General features: G+C 40.8%; 1 protein-coding gene across 1 annotated transcript in view; it reads left to right on the top strand.

Annotated features, from left to right (window-relative positions):
* Positions 1 to 21402, top strand: part of TBCD (tubulin folding cofactor D) — a 122689-nt gene that overhangs the window by 43928 nt on the left and 57359 nt on the right. The window contains exons 15-17 of the mRNA XM_059485606.1: positions 5079 to 5235; positions 15994 to 16051; positions 20954 to 20983. Of these exons, the coding sequence (XP_059341589.1) occupies positions 5079 to 5235; positions 15994 to 16051; positions 20954 to 20983 (245 nt within the window). The remainder of the gene's footprint in view (positions 1 to 5078; positions 5236 to 15993; positions 16052 to 20953; positions 20984 to 21402) is intronic.

The raw sequence follows: 21402 nt of genomic DNA, 5'->3' as shown, positions 1-21402 counted from the left end.
GTCACAGGGCACAGAGTGCTGGGTTTGTGCAGGTGCCTCTGCCCAGCCTAGGTGGGCTCAGCTCTGGGGGCACCCAGGAGCTTCAGAGATTTCAGCTGCTCCCTCCTCACATCCCTCCTGGCCTCCAGGAGCTCTGCTCTCTTCCTCCTTCCCTGGCAAACCCCTAATGAGGCCAGCCCTGGGGGCAGGAATGGCACAGGAGAGGTCACCTGTGGGCGGTTTTTAGGCACTTGCCCTTGGGGATGGGATGTCAGAGCATCATCCCACAGGAACATGGAGAACCCTGCACAGCCAAAACAGCACAGAGAGCTTTGCACAGCCAAAACAGCACAGAGAACAAAACAGCACAGAGAACTCTACACTTCCAAAACAGCACAGAGAACCCTACACTTCCAAAGCAGCACAGAGAGCTCTGCACAGGCAAAACAGCACAGAGAACTCTGCACAGGCAAAACAGCACAGAGAGCTTTGCACAGCCAAAACAGCACAGAGAGCTCTGCACAGCCAAAACAGCACAGAGAACAAAACAGCACAGAGAACTCTGCACAGGCAAAACAGCACAGAGAGCTTTGCACAGCCAAAACAGCACAGAGAACTCTGCACAGGCAAAACAGCACAGAGAACTCTACACTTCCAAAACAGCACAGAGAGCTCTGCACAGCCAGAACAGCACAGAGAACAAAACAGCACAGAGAACTCTGCACATCCAAAACAGCACACTCATTTTCTGATCCCCACTGGAGGCTTTATCCTCTCCATGAAAGAGCCCTTCAGAGTAGATTCTGGAGTCAACAACTTACATAGAAAATGAGAACAATTCAGAGGTGATTCACAGGACTTTTAAACAAGTATTTATTTCTGGGAATGGGCCTAACCTGAACTTTCTGGTGTTGGCATGCAGTAAATTGATCCAGTAAATATTAGTACAAAGGCCCTAACGAAGTTCCAGTTAGGAGCTGGCTCTTTCCAGAGGTGCCATGTAGGAGTGAGTGGTCTCAAACCTGATTTTCTGTACATGGGGGAGCCAGAATTGTGTTTTTAGGAAACAACAGAATTCTGTGTTTTCACAGAATTCACAGAATGACAAGGTTGGAAGGGACCTTAAAGATCAAGTCCAACCCAGCCCCAATACCTCAACTAAACCATCTCAACTTCTAAGCATGGGGCTGACAAAGAGGCTGAACCTTCACTTCTGCACTGGGTTGGTTTTCATTGAAGAAAAATTTGAACAAAATTGCTATTCTTTGTGTTGAATATGTAACTAAGTTTAAACTTCATCATTCATTAATTGTAGTGTCTGTTGCTGCTCCTACTGTGACATTGTGCACAATGCTCCCTTCAGGAATAGCAAGTGTCCACTTTGTAGTACTTTCTCTTATTAATTCTAAAATAGAAGGATTTGCAAAGTATTTTTTAAGGATTGAAGCAGCTTCTCTGCTTTAACAGTCCCTATAAAAACATAATGCTTGTCTAAGATGACACTGACTTAATCTGTTTTAAGTTGCATATTTTAGTTTGAAACGAAATGTAGGCAATTCTTATTTAACCCCAGATCCAATGAAAATCTGTTTTAAATTAAATAAGGTCAACATGACATTTTGCAATTTTCTTGTGGAGACAAGGCCTAGGGCTGAGGAACAGGTTTTTGTTGTTTGTTTGACTGCTGTATTTGTATATTTTGTATGATAAACATTGCACTAAATTAAAAAATCGATTTACTGTGTGGAGTTAAAGTGACAAAGGGCTCTGGACAGCACAGGTTATAGTTGAGGTTGGTGAAAAGTACGTTTTTAAAGGAGTAATGTAAAAGATCTTTCATTTAAATACATTAAACCTTTCAGTATCCATTGTCTTCCGCAAGCTCCTTTGTAGCCACATTTCTCTTCACAGAGAAAAGCCAGGCACAATTCTTCCCAAGAATATTTCTGGGATTCACATTCTCTGAACCTCAGAGAAAGAAAACACAGTTCTTATCATTTGCTATGCCCGTGTTTGTGCAAAAGTAGAATGCAACATGGAGATTGTTTACCCACAGTGATGGTGCTTTGGTTCCTTGAGGTTCAGAGAATGTGAATCCCAGAAATATTCTTGGGAAGAACTTGCTTTTCTCTGTCAAGAGAAATGTGGCTACACTCCTTCACCAGACTTTTACTGTCTCTCACCTACACTGAGCACTCAACTGTGTAAAATCCATGTTTAAAAAGCAGAATATCTCTGCAGCTTGTCTCCAGTATGAGGAAAAAAACCAACCCAGCCCTGTTTGTAGTGGCAGAAGTTGTTTCTTTATTTTCCAAGGCTGGAGCACAGGGCTGTGCTGCAACTGCAGTGACGCTCTTGGGCATGGCAGGGTGGGGTGCAGCAGGTGCTTATTGATACCTTCAGGCTACAGCTAAAGGTGACTGTGTTTTCTTGAGCAGTCACAGACCTGCACAGGTGGATTTTGTTTTAATAATCAGCTCGAGAGTGGGCACTGTTTGTCCTATGGTTTTGGTGGCACACTTTAAAAAAAAAACAAACTTGTGGATCTGTGAAAGAAATGGGGACTTGTAAAATTTAAGCTAAACTTTTAAAGTTAAATCTGTAAAGTTAAGGAATAGTTCTGATCTTCTTCCTGTTGCATCTCCAATAAAAAAGTCATGTTCAGAATTTTAAAAATCAAATAATTTTGTCTTGACACTACCAAACTAAGTTTCTTCTGGAAGATATTTTTTTCTAAAGTTTTAAATCTGTCATTTTTGGTTAAAGCATTTTTAGCATTTTTTAGGTTTGGCATGGTGTTTGAGGGACTCTAGAGCAAGAAATGAAGTGAAACCTGGAATTTTGGGTTGTGTTTCTTTTGGGTTTTTATAACTCTTAAAAACCAACAAGAAATGTAATGCTGGTCCTGCTTTTTTGAACACAAACACACACACACACACTTGTGTCAGGAGCGGTTTTTATTCAGCATTTCCCAGTAAATATTCAACCAGTGACAGCACAAAACTTTACCAGATGCCTCCTAGATCAGTATTCCCTTTGATTTTTTTGTTGCTAATTACCTGCACTTTTTACCTTGTTTCCCCTGTTAGTCCCACCTCCCCAGTGCCCACTGTTTGCTTCCTTTTCTTTCTCCAGACTTTGCAGTCACACAGAGCAATGCTGTGAGTCCCAGATGGAGGAAAAAGCCACCAGAGAGGTGTGAGAGAGTCCAACAGACCCTGGAGCATCTGTCCCTGTCCCTGACAAACCATTTGATGCTGTGCCCATTTGGGACACTAAACAAAAATACATTTTTTTCTTTCACTGAGACAATCCAAATGTGAGGAGCTGCTGGAGGGGCCTTCTTCCCCCTTTTCCTTCCCTGCATAGAGGTGGGAGTGTGCAGGGAAGCGTCCAAAGGAGCTGGAGTGGTCACTTGCACTGAGGGAAACGTGCTACAGCTTTGCAAAATTGCCTTTGGCGCCTGCTTGAGTGTTCCTGTAGAACCAGCAAATTCCATTTTTCTCATCAGTTGATGCAGCAATTTTCAAAACAAGCTAGGCAGCATTTTTAAATACTTTCATTGCAGTTTCTTTAGGAACTGGGAAATGTCCAACAATTCATCCATCTCAGCTGTATGGTTGTTTCAGAACTGGAATTACACTTTCTCCCTTGTAGTGTTTATGCTCCTATTACTCAAATCTCACCCATCTCTATATCTACTGCTTGATTTTCTTTAGCAGCTTAAAATTAATTTAAACAGCCTTTTAACACTTCACTTCTCCAGTCATGGTATCTATCTTTTTGTTTAAAGCAGCAGCACAGAGTGATGAACAGCACATGGAAGTTTTAATTATTTTGTGATTATATCCACTCAAGGATATCCAGGCACAGATTGCTAATGAAATACAGCTCAGTGATCCCATTTCTTGTTAATGGGATCACCTTTTGACAAGTATTTTCTAAGGAAAATGATGTATTTGATAAATTTGATACAAGAAAGAAAACAAAGAGAGAAATGGTTTCTTTTTTTTTTCTTTTTTTTTTTAAGAGGCTGTTGTTTCTGCAGACATCAGTCATTTAATAAAGTTGTGCCATCTAGAGAGAGATGTATTCAGATTTTCTGTCTGAATGTGCAGATACCAAATAAAGGCCCTCTGGGGAGCCCTGCACTCATATTCTTGACTGTGGCAGTGTGTTTCTAGAACGGTGTAAAAGAATTGTGCTTACAGGTTTTGTGTGGAAACCCAGGGCACAGGGAATATTTCTGTGTCTGCTCTGGGGTGCCCTGAACCCCAGAGCAGCACTGAGTTTGACCCTCATTCATGGAGAAAGTTTCCTAGATTTCAAGATAGACTGGAATCCACAAAAGTGTGAAATAGATTATAGAGAGTAGTGGAGGTGAATCACTTGGTGAGAAATTGAGGTTCTGGGATTTTTAGTGTGTTGTGGATGGAAGCAAGATGGAGGGCACAGGGTGTCACCCTGGGTTTCTTCTTCATGCTTCTTCTTCCTCCTTCTTCATGGGTTTGGGTGGCATTTTGTAATTGGGTGGAAAAGTCTATATTGCAGCTCTTTGGGATCAGTTATAGGGTTAAAAGGGAAAATAATCCAGGTGTCAGTTCTTAATTGGATAATTTAGTCTTAAAAGACCTTGTAACAAGAGATTGTTGGCCATTTTGTGCCTTTTAATGAAAAGCTGCAGAACTCACAGTAGTGAGACTGTTTTACTGATCAGAAATAATAAACACTTGAGTCTGAACATGAACTACCCTCTCAAGTGCCTTCAATCCAGACCCAGAAAAACCAACGACTGGAACACCCACAGTTTTGGAAGCTCTTTTATCTGTAGAAAAACATAATTGACTTCTGCATGTAGTGACTGGACAAGGTGGGATGGATTTAAAGTAAAGAGAGTGGGTTTAGGTCAGATATCAGGAAGAAATTCTTCCCTCTGAGGGTGGGGAGGCCCCTGGATCCCTGGAAATGTCCAAGGCCAGGCTGGACAGGGCTTGGAGCCACCTGGGAGAGAGGAAGGTGTCTCTGCTCATGGCAGGCATGAAACAAGACAATCTTGAAGGTCCTAACTTGCTTTTTGTGTATTTTTTGTGCCATAACAGTGGTCCCTGTGATGCTGAAGGCGCTGACATACGACGAGAAGAGGGGGGCGTGCAGCGTGGGCTCCAACGTGAGGGACGCGGCCTGCTACGTGTGCTGGGCCTTCGCGCGCGCCTACGAGCCCGCCGAGCTCATCCCCTTCATCAGCCACATCTCCAGGTGGGGCTGCCTCCATGCAGCCTTTTTCTGACTCAGGCATGGGATAACTGAGTGGTATTTTAAAAAATTTTATTCTGTTTTCAGTCTCATGTGAAGGGTGAGACAATACAAGTGTTACAATTCACGCCATCACAATCAGAATCCAACTATTTCCTAATTACTATACACTATAAGTGTTTCTTTGCCTATCAACTTTTACCACACCATAGTATAAATACCTTAAAGCAAATAATCTGAAGTTACTCTTTATGGGTCCTAATACAATGTATCTTTCATAGTTCTTTTTCTTTCTATATATATCAATATCCTATTTCCTAATTACAATATACTGTAAATGTTTCTTGGCCTATCAACTTTTACCACACCATAGTATAAATACCTTAAAGCAAACAATCTGAAATTACTCTTTATGGTCCTAATACAGTGCATCTTTCACAGTTATCTTTCTCCATATATATCAGTATCCTATTAGTATATATCAATATCCTATTTCCTAATTACAATACACTATAAGTGTTTCTTGGCCTATCAACTTTTACCACACCATACTATAAATACCTTAAAGCAAATAATCTGAAATTACTCTTAGTGTGTCCTACTACAATGCATCTTTCATAGTTCTATGTCTCCATATATATCTACATATATATATGTATACACACATATACATATATCTATATATATATATCTGTATCTATCTATATAGATTTATATAGATTATATAGAGATATATCTCTATATATATCTATATAGAAGAGATATATCTCTCTTCTATATAGATATATATAGAGATATATCTATATATAGATATATATATCCATATATATGTATCTATATGATATCTATATGATATATGTCAGATATATAATATATATATATAACTGGTCTTTTTTGCAAGGCCTTTGAAGCTTGTTTCTACCTCCATTTCTCTCTCAGCAAAGTCTGTCCTATTCCATAGCATTTCTAAGTCACCATTTCTTATCTCAAGGTTTGCATACAGATGCACACTATATGAGCTTTCTGCCAGGTTTTGAGAATTTTCTACAAATCCATTTGCCACATTTCCCCCTCTCTCTTGAACTGAGCTAGGAAACTGATACAGGTCATTTTTTAAGTCTATTAAAACTTAAGATGTTTGCTAACACTTATGCTGAATAGCTTAAAAGTAAAGAATTGTGTATGGGTGGGATGGTGGTGATGTAAACATATCTATTTCCTTTTTTGTGTGATGACTTCAATTCCTTCTTTTCATCTGATTTTCAAAGGAAAATCCAAAGAAACTCACTGTAAGATAGGTAAGAGAAATCAGTGGAGGCTTTGGCAGGGTGTCATCTTCTGTCTGCTTGATCCACCTTGTGTGGGGATCAAGTGTGGGGACCTCAGGAACATCAGCTCAGGGAGTTTAAGAAGAGAAGTTTAAGAGAGAGAAGATTTGGAACCTTAGTTCAGTAGAGGCAGAAATAACAAACTATTCTATAATGGAGGAGTTGCTTTATGGAGTCAGAAAGGGCTGGAAGTATTAGGAGAAAACTTAAGGAAGAGATTGTTTCTTACTTTTTCAGCTGTGTCTTGTTCCTAACAATCCAAGATTCATGGGACTTCGTCAGATGGGTGTTGTGCAAAGAATAAAGCATATTTTTATTGACCAGCTTACAGCTTGCAAATCGAGCAGGTTAAGTCTAAAAGAATAAAGTATACCTCAGCTCTACTTCTATTCAAATTATAATTTTCCTTTTAAAGTGTTCCAATTCAAAGATTATTTTGAATAGAAGATAAAACCACTTCCAGTTTCTGAAAGAGGTAAGAACCTTACGTGGCAATACAAAATCCTTAACACAGCACTTTTCAATAGTAGGGGTTTTATTACTAAGAAGGTGTTTGAGTTAAAGTTAACAAATACATGAGAGGATTTTTCCTCTTTTGATGCCTTGTGGTTTTATAGAGTAAAGCAGAGTGCAGGATTTCACTTAGCAGTGAATGGAAGTGCCTGGAATAGTTACTTTTCAATCCATGGTTTCTGTTTCAAAAGAATTTCAAAAGTAAAATATTTTAAGAGATTTCCAAATCTGTGCTACTCCAATGGTGGACTACAAGTTGCTGCAACTTTTCCCTTAATACTGTTGCTATTTTTACAAATACAAACTGGTTTTACCTTTTTTCTTCTGTCTCATGTTCTCCCTCCTCCTTGCCTGTGGGATTCTCTCTTTGTTGTTTGGCCTTTTTGTTGGCCACACACTGGCTGACATTTTGAGGTTTCTTAACGGGTGACTTGCACTGCAAACACAAAGGTGGCTTCTCACAGTTTCTTGGCACACTTGTAGTACAGCCATTGACAGCAGCTTTGTCTCCATCAGAAGGGTTTTATCAGTGGGCATTTAGTGTTTTCTTTTTAAAAAAAATTAGAAGTTTGGACTATACAGTGATCTGTGGTTCTGGATTCTGCTTTAATTTTTAGCAACTTCCTTGCTTCTAGATTGCTGACAAAACTATTTCAATCTTATCCAAAAGCCTACTTTGCCCACACAGGGCTACCTACTGATCTCAGCATATTCCCAAAGAGTATGTGACTGTTTTGTTCTTCTTTAAAAACAGTTTTTAAAGTTCTTTGAGACAATCTGTGAATGAATCCATTTTTATTCCTGGACACAGAGTCCTGGCTGGTCTCTGCTGGTTTTCACCCCTGTAGTTTCGCTTTTTCAGTGCTGGTCCTTCAATGCAGGCTCACGCAGCAGGTCTCTGTCCTGTGGTACTTGCTCCTGGTGTTTTTTGAGACCTTGATAAAACCTTCCTGTCTAAGAACCTGCTGTCCATCTTCTCAAGGCCAAGCACCATTTTTCTTCCTTTTTTCCATAGAGAGCAGAGAACAAATGCTGAGACATTTTAGTCTTGTTTCTCTCATGATGTGTTTCATGGTGTTTTGATGATGTTTCATCTACACTGGCATAGATTGTGAAGGAGAGGAGTCTGGTGACCCTGTGATAAGATGTGATGCCTAAAACATCCCCTGTTTTGGGATAATTTTTGGAAAGAGAAGGCGAAACTCCAGGATATCCCTACATCACTTTGGCATGCAAGCAACAGTGACATTTGCCACAATAAGTTATTAATGAGATGTTTTATTTTGAAGGATCATATTTAATTCACTTCTAGCTGAGTTCCTAGTAAATTATCTGTAGTATGAAATTCTTAGCTAAGGGCACCTGAAGATGTATTTGCACAGTGAAATAATCCCATGATATTGTATTATTGTAAATATTGTATTTTGATTGATATTGTAAATACAATCTTGTATTCTTTTTGTAATCTAACCAACACTAATGGTAGCAGTGAAGGCACACTGTCACCTGTCACCAGAGTGGTAACAAATGGCTGTGGCAGGGTGGTAACAGCTCTGCAGAGTTACATTTATGTTCTCACTGCCTGCAAATCTTTAGTGTTGGTATGGCCAGACTTATCCTGAAGTCTGGTTCAAATCTGATAATTTTTATAGATTGGTCATCAGCTTGGTGAAAATAAAAGGTCTGACTTGAAAACCTTTAAAGTTTTCCTTTAAGGTTGGGCAAGCTTTTTGCTTGTAGAAACTTAAGAGATCCCAATTGTGAGTGTTCAAGCCTTCCCTTTATCAGAATTCTGATCTGTTCTGTTTGTCAGAACTTCTCTTCTGCTCATGATGCTTTGAACAATATATTTCCTATTTCATTTCCTCCTTTCCCCCTGCCATGCTGCAGTGTTGGTCTCCATAGGTGAGATGCAGGTTTACCTTGTGATTTTTCAGGGTTTGTGGTTTTAGTTTTATGGTCACAAAGCTTTGTTGGTGGGACTCTGGAACAGATGTTTGTAGCAGGAGTTGTGTTTTTGAAGAAGCTGGTGCCCTTCAGCTTCCAGCCTCTTCTGGTAACAGATTATTTTTTTTTCAGGAAAGTGTCAAATGACAATATTGAGATCCCTCTGCCTGTGGTAGCAAAACCAATGAGAGCTGTGGCTGTGCCACCTATGACAACTTCAGTTGTTGGGAATGAATTGATGGGATGGAGAGAAACATGGGGTGGAAGCTGAAATTGCTAATGAACAGCTGTAAGGTGTTGTGGTTTGTAATATTTAGTTTTCCAACAACGCTGCAAGGTATTTTGGCAAGTATTAATGTTATACTAGGTTTCACCTAAAAATCTTTTTAGTTATAGTGGCCATTCCTTTTCTAAATCAACTCTTCAAGGTAGAATTGCCACTCCAAAGAGAAATGGTGAAAAAAAATTTCAAATAAAGTATGACACACAGTTTCACCTATTGTGTCAGCAAGCTCATAATTACACACGGCTTTTTTTTTAAATCTAGCCTTAGGTGTGTCACTGTTTTACTTAAAGAAGAGTCATCCTTCTAGCCACAAGCAAATTGTTGCTACCCTTCAAAAATGCAGCACTCAGCATCTTGAAACAAAATGCATAATATCCATTGTGAGCTGAATTACACAGCAAAAACGTCTGCCTGAATATACACTATTAGAGAAAAATAGTAAACACCTTCCAAAAGTGTGCTGAGTGATTGCAGTCTGAGCTGCTGGCTTTGCTTAGTGCTGGGAATTGCACAAGGTTTATCCTGCACTCAGTGTTCAGCTGCTGGAAGCAAATGGGACCCACTTAGGTACCAAAATACATAAACTGGGTCCTGCCCTACATGTCCTTAACAGCACTTACAGATTAAAGCAGAGGGTGATTTGCAGGGGATTCTTTTTTCCTTTTCTTGGATCATTTTGTAATTGAAAGACATTGTTTTTTCAGCAGTCAAGGAACATAAATATTTCACTTTGGACCAGTGAAAAATTACTTTAAACTGCATGAAGTCAGATTGGTTTTTTAGTAAAATTTCTTGTAATTGAAAGACATTGTTTTTTCAGCAGTCAAGGAACATAAATATTTCACTTTGGACCAGTGAAAAATTACTTTAAACTGCATGAAGTCAGATTGGTTTTTTAGTAAAATTTCAGACAGTGCTTTAAAATAAATCTTTCTCTCCATATTCACTGTCAGCTGATTCTTCCCTGATTTTTTATGAATGTTCTCTTCAGTGATGAAATTGGCAGAATACTGAAGTTGCAAACTTAGATTGCTGTAGATCATAGATCACCCCTTCTTTTTCCTGACCTTGCCACTTTTTTAATAAAAACACAAAAAGAAATAAAAAAATATAGAGAACACTTATTGGAAATACATGCCTGAGAGTGTTTCTAATAGCACTTGCTTGTATTTTTCCATGTCAGTTTTTTTTCCCAATCCATATTTCAACAATATACACTTGCTCATCTGCTTAATGGTCTGTTAAAGTCTAGTTAAACTGGTTTCTAAAACCTTGCCTCATCTATTCAAACTACAGGACCACAAAAAGGAAATTCTTGGCAATGTAGATGAAACTTCACTTATTTTGCAGGACCATGTTGCTCTTTTTTGAGATGCACTCACTGAAGTTGCTGTTCAAGCATATCTTTATAAAAGTACCACTTGACTGAGCTTTGTTTGTTTCTCTCCCAGTCTCTACATGCAGCCTCTCTTTTTAAGCTTACCTATGAAGAAAGTGAAACAGAATTTAATGACTTGGAAATGTGGGTAATTTGATTCCTGCCCCCTTGGGTGTGGAAGTTGCTGTCTGTGAAGTGGCAGGTGCACAGTAAGGAGCTGAACTGTTTTGTTTAAAACCTAAACAAAAAAATAAAAAGGAAAACATACTTGCACTCTGTATTGCAATTAGAGTGATTAAATGGTTGCTGGCTATCTGAACTGTGGAGCTGTGCAGGGTGCAGGGTCCTTTGCCTGTTTGGCTGCTGTGGGGGATCAGGAGCTAGGATCTGAAACCAGAAACAAGTTTCAACAAGTTTCAAAATATGACCTTGCAGAAAGACTAGATATTTTAGGGAATTAGGCTGGTCTAGGGGAGTCAGGAGTCGGGATCTGTTTGGATCTGGGATCTCTTGAGAACTTGTGAGAAATGGATCTGTAAAGAATTCTCAAAATCTGACAGAAAGCTCACACAGACTTGTACATCTGTATGCAAACACTGGGATAAAGTGTACTGATTTAAGAAGGCCATGGAACAGAGATGACATTGCTGAGAGAGAGATTGAACCAGAAACAAGTTTCAGCAAGTTTCAAATATGACCTTGCAGAAAGACCAGCTATTTTAGAGAATTAGGCTGGTGTAGGGGGGTCAGGAGCTGGGATCTGTCTCTGTGCAGCAGAACACCAGGGCAGGCAGCCTTGGCTTCCCCAGGGTGCTGCCTGGCTTTGGGAGGGGGGAACAAGCAGGTGTGGCTCAGGATGGATGATGGAGCTTGCTCCAGGGCAGGATTGTCCTGCAGAACTGGGGAAATCTGAAGCATTGCTTTGAGCTATGTCTTGTACTGTGATGAAATGTGGGGAATGGCTTTCTGCAGTTATGTTCCTGCAGAGGAGAGCTGGGTGCTGAAGGCACTTGGGCAAAGGGACATCTGTATCACAGACCCTCTCCTTTCCCCTTTCCTTTTTCTTCTTCTTTTCTCAGGCTTTGTAATTCCTTGTCTAAGCTTTTTTCTTGTTGCTCTTTTCCACATGTGTATTTCTTACACTTGGACCCTTTTACTTCAAATTTTTGCATTGGAATAACTCACTGAACAGCACAGGAGGGTGGGTGGAGAACAGGATGTGTGAGAGCTCTGTGTGAGCTGGGTTAGAGGGACTGCAAAAGTAGCAGTGTGGAAATGGGAATGGTCACAGCATTTCTCCTTCTCCTAGCTAAACAGGAGGAATTAAACCTGCAGTGTGGCTGGAGCAGGCCCTTGTGCTTGCTCCTTGCCCTGTGGGGCTCCTGCAGTGTCTAACACAGCTCCATGGGGTAAAGGGAACAGGGGAACTGCTCTGGTCTCAAAAATTAAAAAAAAAAAACCCTGAGTCTAGATGTGTTTTCATCACCCAGCTCCCTGTGCAGCCCTCCCAGGTGGGCTGGCATGACTGGAGAGGTGCAGAAGGGGCTGTTTGCAGCAGCAGTGCTCCAGAGACACAATTCTCACCTCCTTTTCTTGCATGGATTGTTCAAACCCACCTTGCTTGTGGTGGTTCTTGTGCCTTTCCCTTTCCTAGTGTACAGCAGGGAGGAGAATTTGCTGTCCTGGTACCACTTCATCCTTTTTAAGGCTCTGGAAGGATATTTTGGGTTTGTACCACATTGGCAAGAGGTTGGAGAGTTTATTTTTCTCCTCCCACAGCTTCAGGGTGGCACACTGGGGTTGATGGCAGCAGGATCAGCTTCTAGCTGCTTGTGGCTAGTGGGGACTGGAAGTCCCTGCTGCAGGTGGTAAAAGGAATTCAGCTTTATTGCCTGGTACACCTGGTGCTTGTGAGCTGAGGGCCGCTGGTGCTTGTGTTAATTCTGTGTTCTGATGTCTCTCACCTGGCCCACCTCTGCTCCCCGGTTCTTCCCACCTTGTCAGGGAAGGGAATGAGACCCACAAGGTCTGGGCAATGCCCACTGGCATACTTGGAGTCTTCTAACTTTCCCTGAGGCCAGTTAGGTGAGGCCTTGTGAGGATGGTTAATGAGGAAAGGGAGAATTATTAGTTGACTGATAAAATTGCAACTTACTTTTAAAATCTGTGTTTATTGTGCACTTAATTGCTGTCATGCATGCAGGCTCCATATCTCTCAAGGAGCCAGGAAAGTGTTTCTATGGAGACTGGAGGGTGTAAAAAAGGCAGGAAAGCTGTTCCATGGAGACTGGAGGGTGTAAAGGAGCCAGGAAAGATGTTCATAGGCAGTGGAGGGTGTAAAGGAGTCAAAAAAGGTGTTCCATAGGGACTGGAGGGTGTAAAGGAGCCAGGAAAGGTGTTCCATGGGGACTGGAGGGTGTAAAGGAGCCAGGAAAGGTGTTCATGGGACTGGAGAGTGTAAAGGAGTCAATAAAGGGGTTCCATGAGGACTGGAGAGTGTAAAGGAGTCAATAAAGGTGTTCATAGGGACTGGAGGGTGTAAAGGAGTCAATAAAGGTGTTCATAGGGACTGGAGGGTGTAAAGGAGTCAATAAAGGTGTTCATAGGGACTGGAGGGTGTAAAGGAGTCAATAAGGGTGTTCATAGGGACTGGAGGGTGTAAAGGAGTCAATAAAGGTGTTCCATGAGGATTGGACGGTGCAAAGCCATCCTCTGCTCCTCCTGGCAGCAGGCAGGTGTGGTGCATTTGGGGCAAGTCAAGACATGATCCTTTGAGTAGCTTAAAAAAATATCCCACTTGCTTTGACATCACCAGTTTCTTTCTGTTAGGAAATCCTGGTGCAGTATCACATAAACTCCCACGACAAAGCAGCCAGGTGAAGACACCTTGGAGGTGTTCCACCCTCTGCACTAAGCCTGGCTTTGGGGAGGATGTGCCTGTGCTTCCAAGGGGGAATTAGCCTGAAAAGAGCATTTGTGGAGTTTGATAAGTTAGAATGCTTCATTAAAAGGATTAACATGGAACAGTGAGTGCAGTGTGATTTAGCAATCTAACGGGGCACTGATAGAATTCCTGGGGTTTTCATTTTGCTCCCCCAGTGTTGTTTGAAGCACTGAGTGGCTCAGGCGGCAGCACAGACAATACACTGATTTACTGGCTTTATTTACACAGCTTTGTCTTAAGGCAACAGAAGAGTAAGAAAAAATGGAAAATGTGATTATAAATGAGCTCTTGTTTGATGCAGTGAGGGCAGCACTCAGGATTCTGAGCTTCTTGGTGTGATGAGGGGTTTTTTGTGGTTGTTTTTTTTTCCCCCCTCTTCAGAAAAGACCTATATTGAAATACTGCATAACTGACAAATTTCTGTTCTAGTCTGTAAAACCAGAAATGTCAGGCAGAACTTCGCTTCTTTTTGGTTTCAAGGATCATTTTCCTCCACATCTTTTAGTCTTGAAAGTTCTCTAATTAAAACATTTATGGGAGCTAGTCATATCGTTAAAACTATAATACTTCTTAAGTGTCCTTTTAAAATAATTTTTAAGTCTCTCTGTGCCAGAGAATTAGCAAGCCTTGATTGATGCCTTGTGAAGGCTGGCCTAGAACGGAGGCTAGACAGAGTTAAAGAATAAAGTAGGGATTTATTAGAAGGCCTCAATGGATATATTTTGAGTAGCATAAGAGCCTAGCCAGGGTTACACTTAAGATGGATTTAAAATGGTTGTAAAATGGATGACTTGTCAGGGAGTCTCACACTTTTATGAGTTCTGCTCCCTTTGCACATTGGAGTTAATTGTCCAACTACAGCTTTGGCCCATGAAGTCCCATCCTTCTTGTTTTTCTCTCTCCAGCCCACGGTGTTTGTGCTCTTGGGCTGAGATTTGGATCATTTGTCCTTGGTGCCCAGCTGGAGCAGGAATTGTTTTGTCTCCCTGCTCTGTGCACAGAGCTCACATCCCCTCATGTGAAGCCCAGACCCACACACTAAAGCAGCACAGAATCTGAGAAATAGAAAAGCTAAACCTGAGGCATGAGTCTGAAGAGTGTGTACCTGACCCAGCAGGTTTTCAGCAGTGAGCCATCAGTGCTGCTTCCTGATGGAATGATGGAATGCTTCCTGAACATTGCTCTTGCAGGCTCTGGTGTTTGGATGACCTCCTCTCTGCTCTTGTCTTTGTGGCAGACAGGGGTGTTGCTCCTGCAGGTAGCACTAAGAAAGCATTAGCTGCCTTTAGAACCCTTTATTGGGGTTTGTTTCCATTTCATTCTGACTTTCTGGCTCCTGTTTTCCCTAATGGATTTAAACTGAAATTACAGAGGCCAAGCTGACTCTGCATTTCAGGGAGGTAGAACAACACAGTATTCATCACTGTAGGGAACTGATAGCCACTACCCAGGGAAGTTTGATATTATCAGTGTAATTAATATCCTCATGCTGAAGCAAAGCTATCTTGAATTTACTTTTCAGCCAGTATTTATTTCCGGTTTTGCCTGGAGTCAATAAATCATGTAATGAAGAGTTTCAGGCTTTGAAAGGAATAATTTTCTGCTTAAATGATTCTCCTGAAGTGATGTTTATTTGTTGCTGGAGTTAATTGAATGCTGGAGGTGGATTTCTAAAGCTGCAGACTGTGTGTCCTGGGATATATTCTCTCTCCTGTGTTGTGCAGCACATCTTTGAACAGCAGCTCTTTTGAGGCACAAGAATTACCCTGTGCAGGGTCACCAGACTTCATGCATGAAGAAATAGTTTCACATAATCATCCTTCTGTCTCTAAAGGGTCACCCTAAAAAACTGCTTTGCAGTTCATCTTGCAGGTTACTTTTTACCAGGATTTGCATGTTAGATTTTTATGCCTTGCAGGATGTGACTGTTCTCTTGGAGATAACTGCAGCTTTCCATTGCTTCATTTTGTGTTGTGTTTGCTCCTTACACAACATTGCTGTACATTTGGCTATTGAGAAACTGTATTTCCAAGTTTTCATTGAAAATAGCACTGAGTCTCACATTTGACATGATTATGTCCAAGTTTTACACCCCTGCTCTGTTTAAAACCTGTTTGTGTATTCCATAAATTCCTTTGATACAGTGGGGTGGCAGTTGTGCTGTGGGAAGTCCACAGCAAACTAGAGAAACAAGAAAGCACAAGGTTACTTCAACTCAGATTTTAGTTCAGCCTTGTATTTGTAAATAATAATCTCCTTAGAGGACGTGCTGCCTGTTCTGCTTGGAAGGCTAAATGTTGAAATGATGGCATTGCACATTCCTTTTCAGAAATTTGTACTAATGCTCAATATTTTATTTCCTCAGTGCATTGGTTATTGCTGCAGTGTTTGATCGTGATGTTAATTGCAGAAGAGCTGCTTCTGTAAGTTACCACATCCAGCTTCCATCTCTCTGTTATTTTGTTGCTTTCATTTAATAATTTGTAGACTCAATTATGTAGAACTACGGTAGAGAAGCAAAATATTATGTTGGGAGCAAAAAAATTGTTTTTTAAAATCCTTAGAAGTATCTTGTGAATTTAGATGTTAAATTATATAATCCACACATGCACATCTGAATTTATGGCCACAGTTAGCTGACTGCTGTATTGCTGTCATGATGATCAAGATAAAGTATCTAAGAAAGAATTATTTAGCATTTTTTAGTCACAAGATCACAAACAAAAGGGTCCTACATAATACACAGATATTGGCTCTTTTGCACATTTCCAAGGTGGGGAGTTTTGTGAGGTTACAATTTCCTGATTGTGCATCAGCTGTTACTCTTTAGTCATGGTAAACTTAAAATTTCTAGGATAATCTCTCTCCTTCAAACATATTTTTAGTTGCTATATAAAACTCTTTATATAACAACTTTAGTTGTTATATAACATTTCCATAGGACTGGAAATTTTTAAAAGAGTGGCAAATCCATTAATCAGATACTGTTAGGCAGGGAATAGAACTGACACCAAAGTATATTCTGTGAAAACTTTCTGTAGAAATATTCATGCTGTTGAGAGTTGAGAGGAGTGTTCTTAAGAGAAGAGAAATGATGGAAAATTACAACTTTCTATACTTATATAATTTGAGAAGAATGGCCATTTTATCTATGAGTATTTAAGTCTATGTGTTGTAGACATTGAGCTTGCTTCCTTTAAAAAAAAGTATAAATTTTATATTTTAACAGAAAAATCAAATTATCTTATGCATATGTAAAAAACTCCACTCTCTAACTGTATGAACTCATATCAGAATGTCTGCCAAAGAACCACATCTCTGTTCCTGACAATAAATGTCACTGTGAATGTGTTAAAAAACAAACAAAAAAAAAGAAAACAGACAATCTTTTCAATATGCACACTACCAGGTCTGACTTTATGACAGAAATTTTGCAGAGTGATGTGTTTAGAACATCAGGAGGGTTTCTCAGGGATACCTGGCTAGCATCCTCACTTTTTGTAGCCACACCTGTGCTGCTGCTGGAGCTGCTGAATGAAGCTGCAGTGTAATTGCTGGGGAAGTGAGTCAGGGCTTGAGCAAGCCCAGCTCAGCTCCTGGCTCTGAATTTGCTCAGAGCAGAGCAGCCAAGGTGCTGCAGATTGCTGAGCAGTGCTAGAACCCTTCCCTGCTGTACAACTAACAAATGCCAGCAATGCTGCTTCCCCCAGACTTCAACTCCTACATTTTAGAAACTAGAATTTGCCATTCTTGGATAATTTAAATGCCTTTATTCAAATCAGTTTCTCAGAGGAATTTCTTTTCCTGAGAGCTGCATGAAACATTAGGGAGCATAGGTGGTGAAAAGTGAATTATTTTTGTGATCCTTAGGAATTGTCCTCAGAATCAGGGTTTATATGGACACCAAGGAGAAATCTTTATAACACAATTGCCACTACAAGTGTGCTGCTTACCTTTGATGGCTTGATTTAATCATCAGTGTGTTTCTACACTTAAACTGGTACTTTGGCCATGAGCTTTGTGCTAATCCAGCCAGGCTCAAGCTGAGAGCTCAGTGCAGCCTGAGTATCTGTATTTCTAATTAAAACCCAGCACATTTCTCCTGACTTCCCTCTTCTGCTGTAGCCCAGGCTCCTGAGCTGTCTGAAAGTCAGCTACCTCCAATCTCATTAATTTTTTCACTAATACTTTCTAAATCAGAGCTGGTCAAAATTTGGAATAGCTGTTTGTTGGACATTTATGGAATTACTAAAGCCTTTTCTCTTATTTTAGAAAGGCAAAGAAATATTTTGTGTTTACCAGCCATTATTACAATTTTGAAGAAAAATACCTGGGAGTGCTAAATATTTCCAATCATTACTTACAGTTAAACACATATTTAAATAAACAACAGGTTTTACTAGATTTTCCATCTCTTACAATATGCAATATATTATAATGCAGAGCACCAATAAAATAAAATGGTGAATAGAGACATTTTGAACCCTGAGGTTAGAGAGAATAGAACAAGACTCTCCTTTTGAAGCTCCACAAGCATTCTGGGCTGGCTTGTGCAACTCTTTCATGAATAATCAGTATAAGGAATAATCAGATGAATAAGTGATGTTGAATTGGACTCTATTCAGCTCTGACGTCTCAAAGATGCTTTTTTTCCCCTTTTGAGTGATAGTATTTAAAATAGCTACTTTTAAATGAAATATTTTTAGAGGATGCTGTAATATTTTTTATCACTTTTTGTGGGAAAGAAGAGTGTTCAGGTTGGTCACCTTGGTTCTGATCTCATGGAATCTTTACCTTAGTATCTTTTTATCCAGTTTTTGCATCTCCAGAAGGGGATTGTATAAAAACTGAAAAATTACTCTCACAAAACACTTCAAGTATTTGGCATCTCTTAGGAATTTTGCATCTTTTAGGAATTTCAGGGCTTTACAGATTTTGTATCATTTAGGCACTTGTCTGAGCAGCACATTTTTAAATGACACTTTAATTCAGTGGTTGAACTATGAAATCCCTTGGATATGATAGAGAATGTCATACTCACTGAAATATGCCTGTGCTGAGTAAAAAAGGGTTTCAGTAGCATAAAATATAGAATCATCCAAGTGGGAAAAAGCTTTAAGATCATCAAGTCTAGCTGTTAACCCAGCACTGTCCAGTCTGGATACACCAGAGTTACCAGAAAATATGTTCTGCAGCCCAAACATACCTTTTTATATGGAATGGGCTAAAAGATTATCACCTGACTGCCTTCTTTCCACCAAGGGGGAGCTCAGAGCTGCACAAATAACTGGTTACAGCTTCATGAGATCTGCTTGATATCCAGAGGGTCCATAGCATAAAACACAGCCTGTGCCTGCAGTGATGCATTGAGGGCAGCATAAAGCAGGACCTAAAGCTGGAAGTGGAAAGAAATGAATGGTGCAGAGTGACAGGTACCCTGTCCTGGAGTGAGGAGAGGAGAGGAAGAGCCTGTGGCAGCAGCTGGGCTGCATCAGCAAGGAGCATGTCTGGATTTTAGCTGGTCAGAGTGACCCCGAGATGTGTTAGAAAGTCACTTTTCCCAGCCCAGTGCTTGAAGAAGGAGTCAGAGCTCTTCATTTCTTGGTCTCAAGGTTGTTTAGTGTATCTTATCTATAAAATTCTTTCTCCTGCCCTGCTGAGGTCCATCCAACAAGACAGTTCAGGCACTCTGCCTGCCCACAGGGCAGTGTTATGTCTTTATACTAAAAACTACATATACAATGTTTACAATTACTTCCCAATACCTCTCACCTATGTTAGACAGTGAGCTTCTACTCTAAACCAATCCAAAAGTGCCACCATCACAGCAGAAGATGGAGGCCAAGAAGAAGAAGGAGAAAGGCTGGACACTCCCAGATCCCTCCATCTTGCCTCCTGAACCCCCATACCAGAAACCCTAAATCTGTTTTTTCACCCTGTGATAACTTCACTATCATTCTGCCTAAACTGTTGTGGCTTGCTGGTCTTCATATAAGGTTGGTACATGGGTCATAATCAAACCCACAGGTGTTTTGGGCTCCATGCCAGGGCTTCTGAGCCCCCTGGCAGGGGTCCTGGCCATCCTGGCCAGCCAGAGGGATGTTCTGGGTTCCCACAGGAGCAGCCCCAGGGCACCGCCGCAGCCCCAGCTCCTGCCCCATCCCGGCTGGATGTGCTGCCCAGGGGCACTGCTGGCAGCAGGAGGGATGCCAGGCTGTGCTCCATGCCCTGAGCTGTCAGCAGCAGCTGGAGCTGCCTGGGCAGGCTGCAGGGGCTGCAGGCAGGAGCCTGAACAGGCAGCAGCACCTCGGGAGGCTCCGGCTCCGTCCCGGCTGGCGTCAGCCCTTGCTCCACCTGCAGAGTGGGATCCTCCTCTGGAGCCAGCTGAACCTGTTGTTGTCACAGGTGGATTACCACAGGGCTGCTGGAGTTGGGGAGGAGATACAGAAGCTCTGGCTGTCCAAATTCTTGTGGTGTTTCAGTAAACATTAGAGCTTCTCCCCTGTCCATTAAATATCAGTTAACGAGTGTTGTTCATCACTGGAAAGCTGTGTGTGCAGAGAGAGTTCCATGGAGAAATGTCCAGATAACAATGGTCTCCCCTCTCTTAAAGATTTAAAATTTACAGAAGCTTTTATTAGTGCTTAGGATTTTATGGCCTTTGCAGGGATAAAAATAATGGGCTTTTTTGAGAGAGAGAAAATTCAAGTAGGGAATTAAGCAGGTTTTCCTTTGTATGCCGTACAAGTAGACAGATTACCTTCCTGGTTGTTTTCATTGTGTTTTTGCAAGATTTTGAGTTTATTTAGTGCAAAATACTGGAGATATACATGAATTTTGTCTTCAGATTTAACAAGCCCAGTGTTTCAGCCTGCTTTCAGAGACATACCCTGTAGATGAATATTACAGTCTCAATGGTTTTTCCCAAAGTTTTCATTGACAAAGAATTAAACTTTGCCCACTCCTATCAAATGATGTTGAAGTCAGACAAGAGTGAGTTGCCTCAGTTGCTGTTGTCTACAGGTACTGACTTTCCATCCCAGGGCCAAGCCTGGTGTCACTCCCAAGCACTTGTGTGGGTGTGACAAGTTTAATAAACCTGAATTCTCAAACTGCTGCCAGGCAACACAGGGCTCCAGGAACAGAGAATGTGGAGATGCAGAAACAGAAAAGCCCTGCGGGCTTGTTCTACTGACAAAGTTTACTTTATTTAAAGCAGAAAAGCCATGGGTCATTTATATTGTTGTGTGTTTTGAATTCATCATCTGGTGTTTATCAAAAAGCAAACCTGACTCGTTTTGGTGTGTTTGTTCTCTGTTCCTCAGGCTGCCTTCCAGGAGAATGTTGGGAGACAGGTATGGTGACTTCCCTGCATCTTCATTCATTTGTGCCTTGGAGGTTACTGTAAGCATGGAGTACCTAAAATCAAAATTAGACACCGTGGCTTTGGAAAAATTGAGGCAAAGAATGTCACAAAATAATTGTTTTCATTATGAGCAGCTAGTTCTTGTGGAAGGTTTTTCTGAGGTGTGAGTTTTATTTTAGTATTCTAGTTTGAGAAGAAAATGAGCTTACTGGTAATTTTCAGTCCTTCAGAAAAGCAATATCAGCATTTGAGCTGGTCATTGTACACCCTGGAAACTACAGTGCTTTTAAAGCAGGAAAAGTGCAGTTTGTTTTTTTTTTAATTTATTTGGTTTTGGAGTTATTTTTGTTGGTTTTTTAATGTTTTTTGGGGGGTTTTCATTGTTTTTTTTTAACTTAGTTTGGTTTC

Source organism: Ammospiza nelsoni, chromosome 19 (assembly GCF_027579445.1).
Source record: "Ammospiza nelsoni isolate bAmmNel1 chromosome 19, bAmmNel1.pri, whole genome shotgun sequence".
In the NCBI taxonomy this organism is placed as follows: Eukaryota; Metazoa; Chordata; class Aves; order Passeriformes; family Passerellidae; genus Ammospiza; species Ammospiza nelsoni.
Note: the sequence above shows the minus strand (reverse complement) of the source record. Positions and strands in the feature narration are given on the sequence as shown.